Raw genomic sequence first — 23125 nt, forward strand, 5'->3', positions numbered from 1 at the left:
CTGTCTACATCCCGTGCAATGTTGCAAGTTGAGGGCTGGCAGACTCTGTCACTGAAATTCTACTCAATATTGATCCAGAGCAGATTCCAACGTATATTTAGCAGAGTAAAAACTTAAACACGTTGCAGGATTCCCAAAAAATTAGACCAGAGGCAATTACCGTAATATTTCATTCAGCAGAGCTTTACTGCTACTGAAAGCAAATGAGCATAATGGACACAGATCCAATACTGGCACTCTCCATAAGAAGTCCAGTTGCAGCAGACTTCACTTCAACATACAATAACTTATAATAAGTCTAAACCTTAACACTAAACATATTAGGTACAAAACACCACACCAGAAGGAAAAGAGATAGAAAAAGTGAAACCCAGGCACCTTCTGGCCTTACTTTGATAGTCAGCATGACCTTAACAGAAGAGATAACAAAACCAGTTTAAGCCAGCTGCACTCAGCTTCTCTGACGGTATAACCCAGGCATCCCCAAACTGCGGCCCTCCAGATGTTTTGGCCTACAACTCCCATGATCCCTAGCTAACAGGTCCAGTGGTTGGGGAAGATGGGAATTGTAGTCCAAAACATCTGGAGGGCCGAAGTTTGGGGATGCCTGGTATAACCCAACCATCACGAACCTTCTGCTTGTTTCTTTCACACAGAGAAGCTTCCAGAACACTCTTGAATTAAGTAGAATAGGAAAAATCTCTACACATTAGATCAATACTTTCTGCACTAAGAAATGCAAATTAACAGACTCGTGGTAAAAGATGGTCCTTCAAGTAAGCAAAAAGGTGGGATAGAAATGCATTAAATTAATAATAATAATAATAATAATAATAATAATAATAATAATAATAATGGTTGTCATGCCCTGGGCCAGCTCTGCCAACTTTTTATTTGCACGTTTGCATTTGGATCTTCCGGAGCATAATTCCTCCTGTTCCAACATTCCAACCCAAGACACAAACCATTTAGAGAATGTTCATTCTTTCAAAGTGTGCCCTTGTAGCTTCTGTGATGGCGACCTTTCAAGTCTGCAGCACTAGCTGCTTTGTTTGGGGTGCAAAGGGGGCAGGCTTCCAAGCTGACGCTGGATCTGCTGCCATGGCTGCAAGTCTCAACCCTCTCCCTACTTCTGGGCTCCCTCCCACAAGGGCACTTTCCTCTTATTATTATTTCTTGTGCAGGGCGGCTTTTCTGAATGCTGAAAAAAATCCTAACGGGAAATGGTCATCCTGGCAGAAGCCAATCATCAAAAAAAAACTGCCTCGTACACCAATCAGGAGGGAACTTGTAACGGATTTTGCCCTGCAAGTGCAGCTGCTTCCCAACCTTTGTCGTCATCATTTTGATTTCTTTGCAAGACAAGGAGCTGATCCAGCTTCTATTCTCCAGTGCTGGCTGAATGTTTTTGGACTCAGAGTTTCTTTCGAGGGCCTCAATTGCTTTAGAGGTGCAAACTTGTTCCTGGAATGTATAATCTCGGGCAGCAGTTAGGGGATTGCATATCATAATGGTCCCTTATCAATAATAATAATAATAATAATAATAATAATAATAATAAATTCCTGAGTAGACTGAAGGCAGCATCCATGGCTGACTGGCCTACCCTTCACTAGCATAGTGCAACAGCATGTTAAGTCACTTAAGACTCTAATAATATCCAGATAATAATAATAATAATACAAGTAATTATTAGCATGTGCTTGTTGTTGTTTAGTCGTTTAGTCGTGTCCGACTCTTCGTGACCCCATGGACCATAGCACGCCAGGCACTCCTGTCTTGCACTGCCTCCCGTAGTTTGGTCAAACTCATGTTCGTAGCTTCGAGAACACTGTCCAACCATCTTGTCCTCTGTCGTCCCCTTCTCCTAGTGCATTAGCATGTGCAGTTGCCCGTTAATCCAGTTCTCCAGGCGACGCGGAGCAATCTAATTAACAAAAAGTTTAAACACAAATTAGGTGGCAAAATATCGTCAGATTAAATGCACACCATCAGCACGAAAGTAATGACTAATTAGTCGAGATTAATTTAATGATTATTATCTTTAAATGACTAGAGATAAAGGGCTTATCTCTAAATGGTTATTTTGCTTTGTTTTTTCTTTTAAGAAGTTATACTTTACTGATCTTTAAATCCATCATCGTCCCTCCGCCCCCAGCAATTAATATGCAAATATGGGGGTGGGGTGGAAACTCACCCATCTCCTAGCAACGAGAAACCAACCGCGCACGCGCAATGAGAACGGCCGAACCTTCCTCCCCGCTTGCTTTCCCCCAAACGCATGCGCACTCCTCCTCCCTTTCCCGAACTAAAAGATGGTGGGAGCCCTTACCGCCCTACCCTTCTGTCACTTTCCCGGGACGCATGCGCAAACAGGACCGGCAAGAAGGCGCTCCTCCTCCCCTCCCTCTCACTTCCTCCACCTCCGCCCCTCAATCCGGAAGCTCTCGTCGCGGGAGAGTGACGTATAGAGGCGCTGGGCCGGCCGCTGCCGTGTAGGTTGTGGGAACCGGACCCACGTGAGGTGTCGCCGAGCGGCTGCCGTCGCCGTCGCGCTCGTGGAGTTGGGAGGAGGGGGGGGCGGAAAGAGAGAGGGAGGCGGGTGTTTGGCGGGGGCGGGGAGAGGCCCCTTTTCGCGGCCGGGATGCGCCAAGCGACAAAGGTACGGGCGGCTCAAGGGGCGGGTGGGGGGCGGGGTCCGTGTGTTTTGTTTCCCCTTCTCTTCACGCCCCCCTCCCCATATTCTCAGAGGTGGGGTGGCCGAGGAGGTTCGCAGGGGGCCGTGCTAAGGGTAGTGCCTGAGGGTGGAGAGAGGCTATCTGGCCTAGTCAGCCCCCCTGACCTGAGGTACGGGGGGGGGGGCGGCGGCCTCCTGTTGGAAACCTTTCGATTCCTTGCTCATAATAACGGTGGGTTTTTTTTGCGGGCGGGGGGCTTCCCCCCTTTTTAGTTCGGAAAGAAGGTGGGCCAGGGAAGGGATGACGACGTGATAAGTTTTTATGCATGGCCGGAGAAGCTTTCCTTTCTCCCTCCGTCACCGTGCCCCCCCCCCGGTGTGGAAGGGCTTTCTTTTGTCTTTTGACCGCATGCCCTTGGGTCATTACGTTTGTCGTTGGAAGGGACCACGAGGGCCATCCAGCCCAACCCGCTGCAATGCCAGGAGTCTTATCTTTTTGCCCAACGTGGGCCTGGATAAGCTCAATCAGTAGAGCATGAGGCTTTGGGTCGTCGGTTCGAGCCCCATGTTGGGTAAAAGATTCCTGCGTGGCAAGGGGTTGGACTTGATGACCCTCGGGGTCACGTCCAACTCTTACTATTTTATGATTCTCTGATTCCAAGTGTCTCATGCTCTACCAATTGAGATTGCTACTACTACTACTAATAATAATAATAATAGAACCTGAGGTTATCCAGTCTGAAGATAAAAGAAAGCTCTTCTGCACACACGGGGGCATAGTTAACCCTGGGATTCACTTCCATGGGAGGTAGTGGTGACCCCAACATGGCTTTAAAAGACGATGAGGCAGAGTCATGATGGGGTTGGATAAGCCTACTAGCCAACCATGGCTGTGTTCTACTTCCCCTTTCAGAGGCAGCATGTCCCTGAATGACATTTGCTGGGAGTCGCAAATGGGGAGAGTTGCTGCTGCAGCTGTGTGATGTCTTCTGGCTTCCCCATAGGTTGGCTGCTGGGAGACCAGGATGCTGGGCTAGATGGACCATTAGCCTGATCCAGAAGGGCTCTTATGTGGGAATTGGCCTTCTTGGGGAGGGGTCAGGCTAGAGTAGAGAGGGTGGGTGCCTTGCTTCAAGGTCATCCTTCAAGAGCAGCCTTTCTCAAATTCGGGCCCCCAGATGTTGAACTACAACTCCCATCATCCCTGAATACTGGTCTTGGTTGCTAGCACTTCTCTTCTTGCAAAGCAGTTGAGGTTTTCCCATGGGAAAGGGGGCTGTTGAGATGTGTCTGGGAATTTGTTGTTGCTAAGCAAGTGGGGTGTATTTCTTTAGTGCTACTCCGGGGACAAAAATGTTTTGTGATTTTGCTGGCTCTTCATTAGAGAGAATGGGAACAGTTAATGCGGAGCGGCAGCAGGAACTAATTCATATGGTGAGAGGGAAAGATGTGGAAATAATGTTTACTGTATATACTACCCATCAAAACATATGACATTCAAGAGACTATAATAATATAGATAATAAAAAAAAGATAACTACCCCCAAGTGTTGACAACCTACTTATTTATGTTTGAGATGAGGGAAGATGGAAAGATGAATATGAAACGAGGGGTGACTATGAGGCAATATGCTTACGTGTGCCCAGACATGCTTATAGATGAGAATGTGGCTTAAGATGCTAAGTCAAAGGATTCGCAAGGGAAGGAGAGCGAGTACTATGAGCATGCAGGGAGATTCATGGTATGAAGTATTGTATAGTGCACAGCAAAGACTATAGGGTTCATAGTTTTATAGGGTAAAGGTGTGTATGAAGGGATGAGGGACCGAATTCCTGTACTGTAGTCTGGTTTTCTTTTTTTATGCATGAGATATGCGAAAAAGCTTTCCTGCATCGTTTCACCAAAGGCAGAGATGTTTTGCTCATGCACACTGTAAGGGAAAGAGCTGAGTATTTCCTCAGATACTTGCAAACATTTATGTCTTCTTGTGTGCTTTCATTCAAAGAAATGCTAGAAACCATACCTTTATCCCTAGCTCATAATACTAGTACTTGAGGTTATCAGTAGGATGTTCAGGACAGACAATGAATTTTTTTACACATAATTTTATGAAATTGGGCTGTTAAGAGCTACTGTGGTGATTGCTAGTTTAGATTATTTTAAAGGGGATTGGAGAGCCTTACTTTCCATAAATTGTATTGTTACTGGTTATGATGGCTGTATGAAGTCACCAGATTCAGAGACACCCTGCCATTGAATACCACCTGTTGCGGAGTGGCAGTGTGAGAGGACTCTTGCCTCCATGCCCTATTTGTGGACTTAGAGGCATCTAGGTGGCTCCCTGGGGAATGGAATACTAGAACAGTGTTAGAAGCAGAGATATGAAAGCTAGGAGCTAAACGGCACCTTAAACCTGGATTAAGGGTGCAACAATAGAATGTCTAGGTGTGCTTTTTTGTAACAAGAATACAAAGCTGAAAACGAACTGCTACTCAAATATTATGTTCATTTTCCACATGGTCTAGTCCTTCCCCTGCTCACCCCCTTGATATTCTTAAGCACCCCCTTGATATTCTTAAGAGGGTCTCTTCTTCAGAGAGTAGCTGGAAGTGAGGAGGCAGAAAAAGGTCCTCCTCTCTTTCCACTGCAGTTTTAATCTGAAATTTTAGGCACAGTACTGCGCCCAAAAGCAATGACAAACCTAGACAGCATCTTAAAAAGCAGGGACATCACCTTGCCGACAAAGGTCCGTATAGTTAAAGCTATGGTTTTCCAAGTAGTGATGTATGGAAGTGAGAGCTGGACCATAAAGAAGGCTGATCGCCGAAGAATTGATGCTTTTGAATTATGGTGCTGGAGGAGACTCTTGAGAGTCCCATGGACTGCAAGAAGATCAAACCTATCCATTCTGAAGGAAATCAGCCCTAAGTGCTCCCTGGAAGGACAGATCGTGAAGCTGAGGCTCCAATACTTTGGCCACCTCATGAGAAGAGAAGAATCCTTGGAAAAGACCCTGATGTTGGGAAAGATTGAGGGCACTAGGAGAAGGGGACAACAGAGGACAAGATGGTTGGACAGTGTTCTCGAAGCTACGAACATGAGTTTGACCAAACTGCGGGAGGCAGTGCAAGACAGGAGTGCCTGGCGTGCTCTGGTCCATGGGGTCACGAAGAGTCGGACACGACTAAACGACTAAACAACAACTGCGCCCAAAGCTCAGAAACTGCTCACACTAATGAAATTCCCTGTTGTAAAATGTGCCTAGAACAATGGGAGTTTCGAACACTCTGCTGGAATACATGGACCTTTGATCTAATCCAGCACAGCTTTTCTTATGTCCAAACTCATTTATCTGGACTTTGCATCAACGGAAGTTTACTCTGTGTAGAGTTGGAAAGGACCCCAAGGGTCATCTAGTTCAGCCCCCTGCAATGTAGGAACCCTGCCTGCAGCTATCCGTGCATGGGCTCAAACCACCAACCTTCTGGTTAACAGCCAGATGCAGTGCCCCATTGTGCCACAAGTGACTTGGTAATGTCTCTTTGACCATTCCCAGGGTAAAGAGCCTGGTCATGGGTGGAGCTGGGTTCTTATAAATATGCATGCTGTTTGTATTGAATATACACTAATACCTTCAAGAAGTATTTAGACATGAGCAGAGCAGGGAGCAATTATCTGTGGTTAAACCACTGAGCCTAGGGCTTGCTGATCAGAAGGTCGGCGGTTCGAATCCCTGTGACGGGGTGAGCTCCCGTTGCTTGGTCCCAGCTCCTGCCAACCTAGCAGTTCGAAAGCACGTCAAAATGCAAGTAGATAAATAGGAACCGCTACAGCGGGAAGGTAAACTGCGTTTCCATGTGCTGCTCTGGTTTGCCAGAAGCGGCTTTGTCATGCTGGCCACATGACCTGGAAGCTATACGCCGGCTCCCTCGGCCAATAATGCGAGATGAGCGCGCAACCCCAGAGTCGGTCACGACTGGACCTAATGGTCAGGGGTCCCTTTACCTTTACCTATTATATGCAATATAAAAACAACAGTCATAATCTCAGTGACCCCTTTGTTCCTTAGTTTTGGTGGAATTCTAGAAAGTGTAGTGAATTCAGTAGTTATAACCTAATTCATACTGAAGCAAAATGCAAATTCTACATAATATCTGTCACAGTTTCTTCAGAATTGGAGAGAAACACTTGCTACATTTGGCTAAAGTAGCTTATATTCAACTCTTGTTTGTGTCATAATACATAATTCCAAAAAGGCCCTATTTTTGTAGCTTCTATTGAGGAATTCTAACTTGGCTTAGAACACCTCTAAATCCTTGTTGATTCATTAAAAGCTTTTGTTGCTCAATGCAAGGTGTTTAATTGGCTTCATAATCTTTGCTTGTGCAAGCTGTTCTATGCCTGGCCAGACTACTTGTCCGTGTTGCCCAATATTGTCTACTCTTGACTGGCAGTGGCTCTCCTTGGCATCCAGCAGAGGTCTTTCCATAATATCACATCTATATTCTCTCTCTCTCTCTCTCTCTCTCACACACACACACACATACATATATATATATATATATTCTGTACAGTATTTTAACCTCTTTATGGGTTACCATTGAGGTCTATGCAGATCAGAGATCTTTTAAAACAATAACAAAAATAACAAATATTATGAAGAAGTAACTTCAGTTACTGTTTCTGCAGGTTGGACCTTGAAGTACTTATAAGCATTCTTAAATTTGTGAAGCATGTATTATAATTCATATGTGCTTTGATATGTCACAGAAAGCCTGTGAGTTTTAAACAATTCTTGATTAAACTAGTGAGAACAGGGAGTTTTAAAGCAACGTTTGCAAGATATGCAGAAATAATAATGGCATCAGTAATGGAGTGCTACTTCTTTTCAAGTGACCTGAAGTTCTGTGCATTCTTGGAAATAAATTTTTCTGAAATGGAGGAGTGGGTTCTTCTGAGTAAATTTGTATAGGATTGGGATGTATGGGAAGTACAGAAAATCAATTGAGTGACTTGGGCTGGAAAGGAATGAGACATATAGAGACCCTGCATTCCAGGATGCCCTAGGCCAATTTATACAGTTTATTGGAGGAGGGAAGAACAAGATTTAGGATCTTGCTAGTTTTAAGGTGTTTGGACAGTCTTGGCTCTGCTTTTCTGTATTTCCCTCCTTTTACAGGCCTCATAGTTTCTTATTTGAAAAATCTAAAGGACGAGAGTTATAAAGTTGTTTTGCAGACCATTTTCGGTGTTGATATGAGAACTTAACGCCTTTCAAGTTCATGTGCAGAGATGAACTACATGACAGTGCATCTGTGGTGGAGGTGATGCAGGTGGGAAGGAGACGAAGCTGATGCAAGTTGTTCTTCCTGACCCCATAATCTTAGGCCTAACATGTAATTTACAAGTCATATTCACCTGACTTCAGGGATGTGCCTAGTTTACACCATAAAGGCTGCTGAAAGGGCCTGGCAAAATGAAACTATTTACGTGTGAGTAACTAGATCTTCAGCAGTTTAGAACTTGGGCAGGAGTCCTATACTTTGATGATCATACTGTTCAAGGTACAGGAGAAAGGTGTGTGAAACTGAGGAGGAGAAGGAACAGATTGGGAGAATGGAGATAGTGGCTTCTATTGAGCATCCTTGAATGCAGCACCCAAGCATATTGTATATTTGAGTAAACAAATCTTTTTTCGAATTTTTTAAAATATAAAGTATAAAATAACTTTTAGTGTTGAGAGCTTGGTGCAGAATGACAAGAGTGCATAGTGCTTCACCAGCAGAGATTGATTCAGCAAGAAGTGCACTACCAGTTTTGCAAAGTAAGTTCACTGTAAATACCATGAGGATCTGCAGAAATTCTCTTGCTGATGTAGTTAAGGCAGTGAACAAAATAACAAAATAGTATGAGGAGTCTTCAGTTATTTAGGGTGGGATAATAACATGCAGCGCCCCTCCTCGGTGTGCAGTGTTACATACTTGAATATGTTTTAGTATTTAAATCCATTTTAATTGTTTTTGGATTGAATTGGGATTTCCCCATGGCAATGGTTAAGGAAGGATGAAAAAAATACCCACCTGCTGTGCCGGTCAGAAATAATATTTTTTCAGTCAGTTTTGTACTAGCGGTCTTATTTGTGCCAAGCGTTGCATGGGAATTATAATGCACCCCCCCCCAAAAAAAACAGTGCAGTTTTGAAAGGTTTAGTTTACATTAACCATCATTATTCAAAATGGTGTCCAAATATATCAGAGCATGGATGAAAACCTACCCATTGATCTTGGGAAGAATCATGCAAAGTTTGGTTAAAAGAGGTCCAAATAAGTTCTGCTGCACATATACTTGTTTCAATCCTTTCTCATTTTCATGCTGATTAAACTACTTAAAGTAGCAAAAACCGCTCATTAGCAACTGTTTTCTACCGTAGTCACATCTTTCCAGTTTGCCCCCTGGCACTGAGTAAGTTGTCCACTTCTGCTTTTGGAGTTTGCCTTTGTTACTTCTTGCCAATGATGCGGTCAGCCCTTAAATGTTGGTACTAGAATAAAATGTCTCGTTTGCAAAAATGTCCTGTGCAGCACATACAAAAGTCTCCTAAAAACAATCACTGGTGTGATATAGTTTTAACTTTTAAATGTGTAAAATGAATTGATTTTGTGCAGTTCATGGTGTGTCAGCTAGAACTCCTGATGCTTTGCCCTTCTGTGGAAAGTATATTGAAGCTTTTATTGTCTAGAAAGCTTCAAAAAAAAGTGTGGGCAAAACTCTAGGAAGGCTTCAACAGCCTCTTTGAATGTGCAGAACTTTCCATGCATAAGAATTTCTGCTGCTCACTGTTGTCTGAGCAGTGAAAACAGAGGCTAATGAGTTGAACTTTCTGTTCTGTTTGTGCTGCTATCTTCATGCTTTGTTGTGGTTTTTGATACTGGCATGGGAATGGGGGAAAGAGCAGCAGCAAGCCATTTTAATGTTAATAGTATGCGCATACTCAGAACTTTTCTCCCACCCCCTAAGCAGAGTTAGACAAACCAATGCCGTTTTCCAGATATTGTTCGACTCCAATGCCTATTGTTCATGGCCATTGGCTATACTGGCTGGACCTGGTGGAAGTTGAGAATCTAAAAGCAACCAGACAGGCAGTTAGAAACTGGGGTGGAAAAGCTGTTCACCACATGCCTCCTGGAACCTGGGTTATGGGTGCAAAAACAGAATGGCTAGTTGGCTTGCCCCCCCCCCCCCGTCCCAAATGTGGCAGTACTCTCTGTTTATTTACTTTTTGTAAAGAATTTACTGGTAATTGGTTCCTTTTGCAATTAGTGGTATTTGGAGGGTTGTAACCAGCCATAGCAAAACAGGTTATGCAGAGAGCAAAGTGGGACTTAAGTTTAGGCATATATAGGATAGTAACACTCAGTGAACTTCATGACTTGAGTGGGGATTTGAACCCAGGTCTTCCAGAGAACTTAAAGAAGAAAAGTCACTTAATCCAGGGACAGTCCACATATATATACTGGCCTATTCCTACCTCTTTTTCTTAATGGTGGCACGGACCATTCATAACGTAATAATATTCTTCACAACTGTGAGCAGGGCGGTGGGGTAATTGAAGAAGGCAGTTTTATCAATGTTCTACTTTTGGTCTTGCCATATGCTTCCCATATGCTTTTGGTTTCTCACTGTGGGAAGTGGGATGCTGAACTAGGCAGGTGTCTGGTCTGATCCAGCATGGCTCTTATATTCTGACATCTAACGCTCCTACTTTTGCCACACTGACTCCTGAAGAGAAGCCCTAGCTGCACTGATTTTTAAGAGCACATGGCAAGTGATAGATCACATTAAGTTTCATAGCATGGCAACCTTGAAAGGTAGCTTATTTGAGCCTGGGAAAATATATCTAGCTGAGAGGCAATAAGTTGCTTCTTGTGTATTGAGAAGGTTATGTGGGCTGCTGAGCACCACTGCCTTTGCCCTTGGCTTTTCCTTCCTTCCTTCCTTCCTTCCTTCCTTCCTTCCTTCCTTCCTTCCTTCCTTCCTTCCTTCCTTCCTTCCTTCCTTCCTTCCTTCCTTCCTCTTGCTCTCAAGTGTGCAACAGAAGCTATTTTTGATCCTCTCTTGCACTTTCATCAGCAGCTGCACATTTTGGAAAGCACTGGGTACCCTCCAAATGTACTTTTCATTTCACTTCAGAGATGCTTAAAGGATTACTTTTTCGCCATTTCTATTGAGCGAGCCACCTGCCTTCCTTCCAATCAAACCTCTTCAGCAAGCAGGCATTGACAGTTCCTGAAAGTATGACTCTCATGCTTCCTGTAGGCTGTTAAGCTTCCCTCCCTTGCTTTTCCCTTATCTCCCCCTTATTTCCTTCCTTCGCCTTTGTTCTGACTTTTGTTGTATTGAGTTATGCACCAATCAACATACACTTCTTCTCAAGAAGTGTACTGGTTGCCGATTGCTCCTGTGTCTAACTGTAACAGAAGAAGCTTTCATTGTTCATGCTCTTGCATTACACATCACCATGGCAGGGGGGTTGTACTGATGGAGACTTGAAGGAAATGTCTGTAAAAGACGCTGGCAGTATAAAGCCAAGGTAAAATAAAGAGGCCAAGAATGAACAATTTGGGTCACAGTGAAGGGCTTAAGTTTCCACTGTCACATCAAACTACTATCTACTTCCTGGCAGAACTTCTAGTTCTGCTTTTGTCTCCCTTATGGTGGGCATAGTTCATAGTTCTCGGAAGCACAGTACTTGTCCAGGTGTTGGCATGTTTGGGGGGGTCTTTTCCAGGATGTTATAGAGCCCTTTATGCATCCTGATTCCTCATGTGATGAAGGGGAATTGGAGTGAGTGTTCTAACTGCACCCTGTCACTTTGCCCTGAAGTGAAGAGTCATTTCTCCTTGCCCAGGCTCCCTGTGCAACTTGGAAGCCTGATCTTTCAGGAGTTCCAAATTTCACAGGTGACCCTACCTGTTTGCTCCCTTTTGCAGACGTTTGCCTCCAATATATGAAGGGAGACAAGGACTGCAAGGTGAGGCAAAGCTGCTTGTTGGTCCGCACTCTCCCTTGCACAGATCTAATGTTGCGGGGGTATCAGAACACACAAATAAGGCTCAAATTAAGGAGCAAAGTAAACTGAAGTCACTAAATGGGATTTTTCCAGCCTTGCTTGTTTTTGCAGTTTTATGGTGACTTTTCCACTATAAAACTGTAAATATAGTGAAAAAAAACACTATAAAACTGCAAATACACATTGTTAGCAAGGCTGGAAAAATCCCATTCAGCGCCGGTTGGACAGTGTTCTCGAAGCTATGAACATGGGTTTGACCAAGCTGCGGGAGGCAGTGGAAGACAGGAGTGCCTGGCGTGCTATGGTCCATGGGGTCATGAAGAGTTGGACACGACTAAACAAGTAGTAATTTTTTTTTAAAAAAGATTGTGTAAAGTTTATATCTGCAAATTCTAAATACAGTTCTTCAATAAATCAACTCAGTAGCTAAACCTATGCACTAATAACTAATTTAAATACAATAATTCTTATAAATCTTCTTTAAATATACAAATTAATTACCTGAAAAGAATAACAGAAATCCAATTCTTTTCAAGAGCACATTTTAATTTTAATTGGGCTATTTAGGCAGAATGTAACTTTCAATCTAGCCCCTTTGCTCTGTAGTTAATGCTTCCTAATTTTGTTTATTTGTTAGCTCTTTTCCGAACCACCTGCATAGTTTAATTAAAAAAACAAAAATGGGATCCAACACAATCCCATGTCCTGTCATTAAGGTCTCTCTCCCCCCTTTTTCTTTGTAAACACACATGACAATTTCTGTTCTTTTTTCTGACTGCTTTCTAATTATGATTAGCATACATGGGTTGTCTTCTCTTTTTAAAAATAATAATAATAAAACCAGTTACAAATAGCCTGCAACACTGTGTAATTTTTCACTGCTGAAAAAATAAGACTGTTCAAACTGGCTATGGGTGAGGTTATACACTACATAATAATTATTTGTATGGTGTTGCCTTTCACAACCTGGTACTCTCTAGAAGGTTTGGATCACAGCTCCCAGTTGTGCTGGCTCAGTCTGATGGAAGTTGTTCCCTCCAGATGGGGAAGGCTGGAATAATGCCTCAAGTGTTAGAAACACTTCACAAACAATTTCTCAGTAACCCTGCAAGGTAGGCTAGCATTGCTGCCATATTGCAGATAGGGCCATGACCCTGAGCTTAGTGGTATTTTGAGGACATCTGCGCCTGGGATAAGAAACTGTCTTGTATTGCTAGCCACTGCTCTCCCACCAGATTTTAAAGGAAAAGTAGCTTATTTCCCAACATGCCTTTCTCAAATATTCCCATAACCTCTTTCCTTCCTGGCAGCACAATAAACATCTGGTTTGCAAAGGGATGCAAATGTTGTTGTCGTTTAGTCGTGTCCGACTCTTCGTGACCTCATGGACCAGAGCACGCCAGGCACTCCTGTCTTCCACTGCCTCCCGCAGTTTGGTCAGACTCATGTTCGTAGCTTCAAGAACACTGTCCAACCATCTCGTCCTCTGTCGTCCCCTTCTCCTAGTGCCCTCAATCTTTCCCAACATCAGGGTCTTTTCCAGGGAGTCTTCTCTTCTCATGAGGTGGCCAAAGTATTGGAGCCTCAGCTTCAGGATCTGTCCTTCCAGTGAGCAAGGGATGCAAATACACATGCAGAATTTGGGGCACATCAGGGACTGAAAGAATAAGGAGTGGCTCAACAAATTGGGGCGGAAGTCAAAATTTGAACCATGTCAAGTGTAGCTAGGGCGAAATGGACATCTTTAACACAGATCAGTAAGCAGGAGAGATCTTGAGTTCTTCTGCATTGCACCAATGGGCAAGGGTGTGGTTGCCTCTGGTCCAATCAAACAGCAAGTTTTTAACGATCAGGAAAGAAGCCATAGTCTCTGCAGTCTCTTAGGAAACTTACCTTGCTGCATGCAAAAAACGGGTTCTGAACAGTTGTGTTGCTGGAGGGCTTTGAATGATGGAACTTTTTAAGTTTTATGTGGTGTAACTTGTTTCTTTCTTGTGTTTCCTTTGCTGTTGCAGCTGCACTTCGAGATCATAATGCAGCAGAAAAATGAAAGAGCATAGGAGAAAAATACAGCGGAGAAGTCGGTTGCTGGCTGGTTATCGAAAATGGACAGTGGGATTTTGGGGGCTGAAGCAATACTGCTTCCAAAGGAACCGTCTTTCTCTACTTAAAGGAGGGAGGCGAGGCACTTGGACATCTGTGAGCCTGAAACAAACTAAGCCCTACAGAAGCAAGGTTCTTTGGCTCCAGAGGAAGTGGGCTCCCAAAGTGTTCCTAAATGCAAACGCCCAGCAAGTTGTACCCTTTGAAAACTGCACCTCCCCACAAAACATACACAGAAGCTTTTTTCCTTGGTGCAAAAGTGGAGGACCTGTTACAGTGGCAGAGGAGCTGGGTGGCACATCCCTTCAGAGCGAAGAACTTCTGAATGAATTTTGCAGTTTAACAGCTGACTCAAAGCCTTCTCAAAGCAAGCAGTACAGCACCGAGACCAGCAATACTACCTTCCTGGTAAAGGAGGATGGTCTTGCTCGGAAGGTGGGCGAGAGCAATAACGGTGGAAACAGTGGCGTTGAGGTTCTGAACAACTCCAGAAGGAAGTGCTGCTGCCAAGGCCTAGAGCAAAATGGAACTTGTGACCTCCTGACTATTAGGAGGAGGCATAGATTTAAAAGGTGTACTTTAAAAAACAGATCTCTATTTATGATGTATAAGAAACTTTCTGTGGTCAAGTTTCGGATTAGAATCGCAAAATCTCGTCCCAGGTTTTGGAGAGGCAAGACGTGCAAGTTGAGCATAAGGAGGCCGAGCTGGGTGGAGAAAGTAAGCAGAGATTGGCAAGAGGACCTCCGCCGAGGAGTCTCTGCGGGTGGTTCTGGGGCCTCGCTTCCCTCTTGGAAACTGAAAAGTAAATCTCCCTGGAACCTGCTCAGCTTGTCAGATATGAACAGTCATATGCCAGGACCATTGATTGAGGAGAGTCGAACACACCTGCCCGACGCCTGCCTCACCCAGGGCGCATGCTTGCCGTGCAGGGAGCTCCATTACAAGGAACTTGCGCCCAGAGACCAAAATGGCATCGCTGAGCCCTGCATGCCGGAGTTGCATGGAGCAGCAGCGGCATGTGGAGCACAGCCTGCGCACAAGGAGGAAACGCAAAAGGCACCCTCACTGGACAGCTGCCCTGATAGTTTCGTCTCTGTGACGGAGAAAGAAATCTCGGTTTTAGGTCCAGGAGATGGAGGAACGAATCAGTTTACGGGTGCCGGCGAGACAGTGCTGGGGCCCTCCAGGGCGGATTTGGGCACAAACGACGGTTTTGCTAATGGGCTTGTTTCCGTGGAGCTGCCGCAAAATGAGGGCAGTGGTCAGATGGAGGTGGAAGGGCCCATAAGCATGGACGTATTTGGCGCAGAGCTCTTAGATCACCCGTACTGTAAAAGCCCTCATGATGAGCCTCTGAGAGGAAGCACAGGACAGAAATCAGGGACCCAAAAGAGTGGGAAAAGAAGCAGCCAGAGAGCTTCTTGCGTCAGTGACGAGCAGTTGGCTGTGTGGCTTTGTGGTATATACCAACACTCTCTTAATGTTTATTGCTGGTTTTGTTTATTTATGCTATGAATCTGGGTGCTGTCCCTGCAGATTATTCTGTAATGACATTTTATGCACTGTTGTACATCTTGCTATATTTATTGTGGGTTTGAGATTAGGATGTTGCACACAGAGCAGTTCAGCTGGCCTGTCCTTGTCGTTCTTGTGATCCTCCAAGCCACATACAGTACTGTGGCTTTTGCAGGAATGCAGCGAAGCTCTGGCTTTTGCTTGCCTGCCTGGGATTGCAAGAGCCGCAGTCTTAGTACCCGATGGACCTTAGTAATGGCTGCTGGGCTGTTTTAAGCTTGATGGGCTACAGATCGTACAGGCCTGCCCTTTGATAGTGCAGTTGCATGATAAACCAGTGGGTTGCAATCGCAGTGCATCGGTGGTGGCGTTTCATTTGATGGGCTTGTTATGGGACGAAATTGAGACTGGCGCAATTGGGGGTTGGAGCCAAAATCAAAGAGGCAGTTTAACTCTTCAGAACGCTTTGTCTCCTCCTTGTGGCCCCCAGACTGGAGGCTTAATCTCAATACATGCTAGAGTTGCCCGTCTTCCATATTGAAATAAGAATCTGAGTGCTTAATGAGATGGGTAATGAAAGGAGTGAAGCTACTTGCTGACTGTGAGCTCAGTAGATCCATATTCCCTGTACTCACCTCTTGGCAGCCCAGTGTAGATTGGGCTGTTGGTGTGTCCTAAGTGGTATCCATCTGGTGCAGGCCAATTCCATTCTGGAATGCAGGGGTGATCGAGTCCTTGGCTTGTAGCAATTCCTGCTAGAAATGTTCCATGGTGTCGGTGGTTACTTGGCGTGTACAATGGGTTTAAAAATATTTTTCCTTGTCACAATGTAAGTAGAGGGTGCCCACAATTTTGAAACTGATTTGGTTTGCATTCCCATGACTCTCTTCTCTGAACATCTAATTGATTTGGGTTGACTGCAGTCAGGGCCAGTATACACCTGTTCTGCATTCAGAGGCTGGAAGGTTCATTTTTGCGCTTCTGTAGGCTTCTTCCCCTCCCTGCAATTATCCCCAACTGGTCTTTCAAAATTTAAGATGTTAAGTTTTGAGAAACGCAGTTTGATTGCTGTCATCTAAAGGGCTGTGTATTCCACATTTATGTTTTGTCCATCTCTGCCTCAGCATAACGGTATGTGAACAGAACCGCAATTTCATCCAGATGTTAGGGGTAGGTATCTCTTCTCCCAAGCCATGTAAATTGATGATGTGATGATTGGAAACTCTTTCGTCTGCCTAGAAATGCTATACACCAAAGGTGCAAGTAATTAAGCACTACAGCAGTGTGACACCCCCCCCCCCCGGCAAATTCGTTTCACTTAGACTGCATGCTTCTCTTTTGGGTTGGATTTAGGATCACAAGTATTCTGCTTATAAGGTTTATTTTAGGGAAGCCCTAGAAACCATTTTATGCTTCTTGCTCTCTAGGAGGGACTAGGGTGGGTGTTAAGCCCTTCATGAGCGCATTCTCTCCCTCACAGTCCTACAGAGACACTGTGGCTCTGCACAAAGTGTATGTCCAGGCTTATTTGAACAGGGGTCCAAGTCTGGGACTTGTCATTGTCAACCTTGTAAGTGAATTTTGTACTGTTCCCATTCTGACTTGAAAATGGGTTATAGAAACTCAACCATAGAAATAAGTCATCTGATTCCTATGCAACTGCTGCTCCTATGCATAATTTTTCTTCTTCAAAAAAAACCCTCTCTCTATTTATAAGGATTCCTAGATGATGTAATGAAGAAATACGGCAGTCTAATTCCACTCTGTGAAAAGGATGTTATGGGAAGATTAAAGGAAGTCTTTAATGAAGACTTCTCCTATAGGTTAGTAATTTTCTCATAATTCTTAGCTCTGCTGATTCACATTCCAGATTCCACTGGCTCCCTATGGCTATGCACAGCTGCATGTCAAATGTGCTGGGATAACTTCGCATTGTCTTATCTCTTTCTCGGCTGCCTGTTCCAGAAAGCCATTCATCACCAAGGAAATCATGAAGTATCAGACGAGGCATCCCAAATCTTCCACTTGCAATTTCCGGGTCTTCTATAACAAGCACATGCTGGATATGGATGATTTGACAACGTTGGATGGTCAGAACTGGCTAAACGACCAGGTGAGAGCAATTGCAGGTTCTGCTGCTTAAAATGGTGCTTTCAGTCACACCTTCGTGGTACTGTTGCCTTGCTTCCAGGTTGAAGGGATGTTGGGTTTTCTTTAGTGCAGGTTGCAAAACATTAACCGTCTTCTATCCTGTCTTCATGGATCTTGGCCTTATTGTGGGAAATGAGTTCTAGAGCTTCGAAAAGGCAAGGGTTATCCAGTAGAGTCCTCTGCAACGCGAGAATTCCCTGATTTTCAGTAACGTCTGATAAAACGCCTATCCAATGTCATCTTTTTCTTTTTTCAAAAAACTTTTATTTAAACACTTTTATTCAAAAGTCTCTCCTACCCGGTTGGCATACTGCTGGAAGGGTGTGTGATTTGGCAGGGAAGGAACCACTCAAGTCACAACTAATATAATTGATTGGTGCATGTTTGTGTGTGTGCATACATTCAGGGGTGTTCCTAGGTCCATATTTGTCCCCTGAGGTTCAGGTGATCTCTCCAGTGAGGAGCTTACAGCTTACATTGATATACCAATAACCCCTTTCCTGAACAGGGTTGGCTTGGCCACTGTCATGTGTGCATTAGTTGACCTCATGACTTGTTGCTCCTATATTATGGAATGCCCTTCCGTGGGGGAGATAAGCCAATGGCTCTCTGAGTTGAGTCTGAGGAAGTTAAGACAGGATAACCTCTCAGCTTCGTTGGAGTTCATCCTAGTAGACCTTGTTATAGAATTGCCCCCTTAATCTGGTTCTGGGTTCAAATTTGTTAGATTGCTATGGGGTAAGTAAGTGGCTTAATTTGTACAGGACTAGACTGTCTAATTAGAATTGGAATGCTAGGTTTGAAACATGTAATCCAGGCTAGGATTAGTGCATCCTTCAAAATTTGCATTCTTTCTTAGCGGAATGAGAAAATGAAGCTTGCAAAGATGGTTGACTGCAACAGTTGAATAAGACAAAATTGTAAAGCAAATAACCATGACAGCTTCCTTCTCATACATTCCTTCCTTCTGCTACATTCAATGGTGATTCGCATCGCTGCCTAAAAATGAGATTTGAAAATTCTCTAAGACAATATGTGAGCATGGAACTGGCTCTGTCTGTCGGTCTAGGGGGGGAAATATTTACACCCTTAGATCCTATCTTGTGTGGTCAGGTCTAGATTCCTGTTATACCAAATGCTTTTGCATATTTGTGGAAATCTGTATACAATGTAAAATAGTAGCCTCTTTCTGGATTGAGAAGAGAATTTCTGCTCCACAAAGGACTCTGCCCATCTGCTGCATATCGAGCCAGTAAGTAATGTGTCCAGCCTTTGAAATGTGCCAGACGCACTTTGCACCTGGCTATTGGCCACTTGTGACCAAGTGAAGGTGCCAGGATGCTGCCTGACGTCTCCACCATCTGGAGGTGCATGCCTGGGGATCCTTGGATCTTGACTGTTTTCACACACTAGCAACACATCCTGTAAAATTTTATCCATTATATTTTATCTGCACAATCAGAATGACTTTCAGAAACCAAAAACTTGTATTGGAAAAATACGATTTTTGAACTGTCTGGCCCAAAAATGGCAACCAGGCATTCTTTTTTTGCAACTGTAATCCTGGTTTAAGGAGGCCTAGCTTATATATTTGAGTTTCTAACTCTGCGTGTGTCAAATCTGCTACAATACACTCACAGAGTCATTTCCCTCAATGCCAGGGTGTAACTGCAGGTCAAAAATTGCCCCTTAATCTCCTTGGATACATACAAATAGGTTAATCTACAGGTGAGCTACCTGACTTAGTTAGCTCACAGTTTGCTCAAGTCTGGCTCTCTGAGCTTCATAGAGGTAAAGCTGTGCATATTATATCTGGTCATTCCTTACTTTAATAATTGGTGTGTGGGTTTGCTTTTTTTTGTTGGTCTTCCCTCCTCCCCCCAGGCTGCTTTTGTGTTGTGCAATTTAGATTGTGAGTCTGTAAGTAAGTTTGAACTAATCATATGTAAGCCACTCTGGGAGCCCTTTTGGTTGAAAAGCAAAGTAAAAATGCTTTAGATAAAATAAATGAAGGACATAGCAGCATTGTAAACTTATTCCTGAATACATTGTCCATGTGAATGTAATTGGAGGGAAAAGGACATCCTCTGCCATAGAGAACAGAGCCATGTTTCCCTTATTTTTTTGGTGGAAAAATGTTGGGAGTACACTGGTACAAAACGAACATGTGCATCTTTTTTTAAAGAGCAGAAACCACACCTCTTGCAGGATGGAGTGAGCTGCCATGCGGGGCAGTCTTTGTTTTAAATCTGACACACTGGGTGGGTGGGATTCCAGTCCTCACAGTTGCAATCTTGTATGTGTGTGAGCAGTAGCTGCGGCAATCTCAGAAGCCAAAAAGGTGGCATAATAAACCTCCAGAGAAAAAGACTTTCAGTCTCCAGCGTAACTCATTGCTACTAGCAAAAACAAAGTAAATTAATTCATTCTGAATCGTTCAGGTTGCAGAATTCAGCTTTCTTTGTTGTTGGATTGTGCAGAATCTATTTTTAATGTGCATTATATGTATCCTGGCTTTTAGCAATGCATTCAGAGAATGACCAGATACTGTATATTCCTGCATATAAAACTACTTTTAAACCCAGGAAAACCTTCTCAAAAGTCAGGGGTCGTCTTATATGCCGGGTCGTATTTCTTATACGGCGAGTATACCCCAAACTCTATATTTTTACTGGAAAAGTTGGGGGTTGTCTTATACGCCCAGTCGTCTTATACGCCGGAATATACGGTACATTGAGCATTGCAGAGGAGAGGTTCACAAAATATGTTATGATTTTCCTCCCTAATAAAGTTTAAGCTTTCTTCTTCTCTAAACTCTTTCAGATTATCAACATGTATGGCGAGCTAATAATGGACGCAGTCCCTGACAAGGTGAGCTTCTTTTACTTGGTTCTGTATAATGCAACAGTAGCTCAACTGGATAGGGAAAAAAGGCGGCTTAAAAGTATTAGTCCTAAGGGGAAATGGAGAGGGGCAATTATGGGGGCAGTTATTCCTAACTTTGTGCAGGGGGAGGGAGTAGCCAATCCTTTAATCTGCTGGCTGTTTATTTACATATGAACTCCGCTCTAGAGCACTCACTGGCTATGTGTAGACATTCGTCAATTATTATTTAATTTATATATTGCTTACATGCCAACATTTCATGTAAGCGTTTTACAACTGTAAATCAACACATAACCAAGAGACACAATAACAAATCCACTGGAGCATTAAAACATTCTTAATTAAAATATGCAATAAAACAAGCATAACAAAACAGTTAAAACAATAAAATCGGACCTTCAGAATTACACAGCATGGTTTATGAGCTGAAGCTCCCCTCCTTCACTAGTTAAGAGGTTTTTACTGTGGTATAAAAATGCTCTTAATAAAATAAACCTTCCTTAGTTGGGGTGCAGCAGATCTTGGTTTGCATTCAGCTGGAGTTCATTGTGCTAGAGCTGGAGGCTTTGAATGTGATCAGTCATCGACCTCTTCTGCCTTTTGTAGGTTCATTTCTTCAACAGCTTTTTTCATAGACAGCTGGTAACCAAAGGATATAACGGAGTAAAACGATGGACTAAAAAGGTAGGCTTCTGTATGCTCTGAAAGCCCTTAACAGCTGAGAAATATTGAACTATTTCGAAGAATGAATTTGAAATGAACGCCCTGTTTATTAAAGGAACAGGGCAGGTGTATTGCTAATTTATCGGGCTGGGTTCAAGGTTCTTGTATTAATTTCCAAGTCCTTAATTTGGGTCCGGGGTATCATAAGGACCATCTGATTCCTTATATTTCGTTCCAGTCAGCTCGTCCTCAATGACTCAAATGCATGGCTCATAATTATTAGACACATTGCATTCATTGTAGTGGATGTGAACCCGTGGAGCTCCTTCCCAGCTGAGATTAGACAGGCGCCCTCCTTGCAGAACTTCAGGCGCATGACTGAGACTTCCTTGTTCCAGCAGGCATTTTAAAGTAGTGTTTGGTTTTATGATGAGTTTTTATTGTTTTATTTTTAAATTCAACTTTATTTGGTGTTTTTTTTAAAAAAATACATAACTTAGGAGGGCTTAAGATTAAATGGCATGTAAATGTCTTAAATAAGTAAGTAAGTGAGTGTCTTTGGCTGCTTAAGATAGATCTGAGAGGCCATAGCTTCCTGAAAAACACAGGTTTTGCTTGAAAGACGGTCCCAGGCTTGGCTGCAGAATATGCATAGCCACGAACCAAAAGCAGAAGCAAGGAAAGCATATTTGTGCTAGAAGTGCTGGTTGCAAGTGGTTTGGGAATCTTAAGCAGCAACGCGCATAACTGGGGAATTACCCTCCGGTATCACTGACCTAGTGGAAATACCCTTCCAAGCCCCATATAGTAAACTTGATAGTGCAGAATAAACCTGCCCAGGGAGTCTTTGCCAGATAGAGTGCTCCTCTCTAATACGGGGGATGGAAAAACCTCTGGGTATATTCAACTGGTTTTTTTTAGAGATGTGTGTGAAAGAAAGAAAGAAAGAAAGAAAGAAAGAAAGAAAGAAAGAAAGAAAGAAAGAAAGAAAGAAAGAAAGAAAGAAAGAAAGAAAGGGTCTAGCAAGCTTCTGGATAGGAAAAGATGGCATCCTTAGAGTATACAGCCTTGGCTTTTCTTCCTCAACCTACAGGAAGCTCAGCAACTGAGCACTATGAATTATATATGGAGCCATGTAGCAAAGTGTTTGGGCTGAAGTACTCCAGAGCATTCTAGGTGTTTGCTTAAATCACAACTGAACACTGAAATGGGCTTTGTTTGCAGAGAGGCTTAAAGTAGACTTGAGATGTTTATTAAATGTTTATTTAAGGCACATCCTTAAATCTCGGAAATACTTCACAGTGAATAAAAGCAGGTTCCTTCGATTGATCGATCAATCAATAAGCTTTTTATTTTATGTACAAATACTGTGTTTCTTGAGGAATAACTTACTGTACATTCAGATTAATATTAGGAAAGCTAGCCCAGCCGTTAAACTATAAAGCTAATCAATGCCTCTACCAGATATGTTGAGACTTTTCTGTGTGAATGAAGAAGTAGGTTGATCATTTCCCAAATATCCTATGTACTTGGTCACTTGGAGAACGGAGTTCGCTATCCTTATGTAGCCAGAATGTCACCATCTGTGTGCAAAATGAAGTACTGTCAGGCTTTGGTAAACTTAAGGCTTGCAGAAGTACTTGGCCTTTAGGACTTTAAGTGGGGGAGAGACTCCAAAACATCCAGCAAGAACTGAGCTTGCTTGGCTTGTGTGTGCAATACTGACTGTTGCAGGGGGAGGAAACGGAGGTGGAGGCATGGAAAAGGAGTGCAGCTGGTTGACACAATGAACGAGAGCATTCTGCACTCCCAACATTTTTTGTTGGTGGGGCCCACTTCTGGAATGTCTTGCCCACCTTCGAAACATAGGGTTGTATCCAATGTTTGCCCCAAATCAAAGTCGCTTAGCGGTAAACTTGTTCCGCTCGCGAAAGATTTTATTCCAGCGGGATGTTGTTGCGCAAGAGGAACGCACCAGCAAGTTGCTGGTAATTTTGTTGCACAGTCCTCTGCAACGAGTTTCTGCTATTGTAGTTGTTGCGTTGGCATCCTCTGC

General features: G+C 43.5%; 1 protein-coding gene across 2 annotated transcripts in view; it reads left to right on the plus strand.

Moving 5' to 3' along the window:
- The first annotated feature begins 2423 nt into the window (after positions 1–2423).
- SENP5 (SUMO specific peptidase 5) overlaps positions 2424–23125 on the plus strand; it is a 31159-nt gene continuing 10457 nt past the window's right edge. Inside the window, exons 1-6 of one of the 2 annotated variants that reach the window (XM_035133434.3) lie at positions 2424–2495; positions 13764–15313; positions 17087–17192; positions 17335–17482; positions 20344–20391; positions 21013–21090. In XM_035133434.3, the coding sequence (XP_034989325.3) occupies positions 13795–15313; positions 17087–17192; positions 17335–17482; positions 20344–20391; positions 21013–21090 (1899 nt within the window). In that variant the 5' untranslated portion in view covers positions 2424–2495; positions 13764–13794. Of the gene's footprint in view, positions 2663–13763; positions 15314–17086; positions 17193–17334; positions 17483–20343; positions 20392–21012; positions 21091–23125 lie in introns of both variants that reach the window. The other variant, XM_035133431.3, reaches the window with a different exon arrangement.

This window comes from Zootoca vivipara, chromosome 5 (assembly GCF_965207765.1).
Source record: "Zootoca vivipara chromosome 5, rZooViv2.hap1.1, whole genome shotgun sequence".
NCBI classification, from domain to species: Eukaryota; Metazoa; Chordata; class Lepidosauria; order Squamata; family Lacertidae; genus Zootoca; species Zootoca vivipara.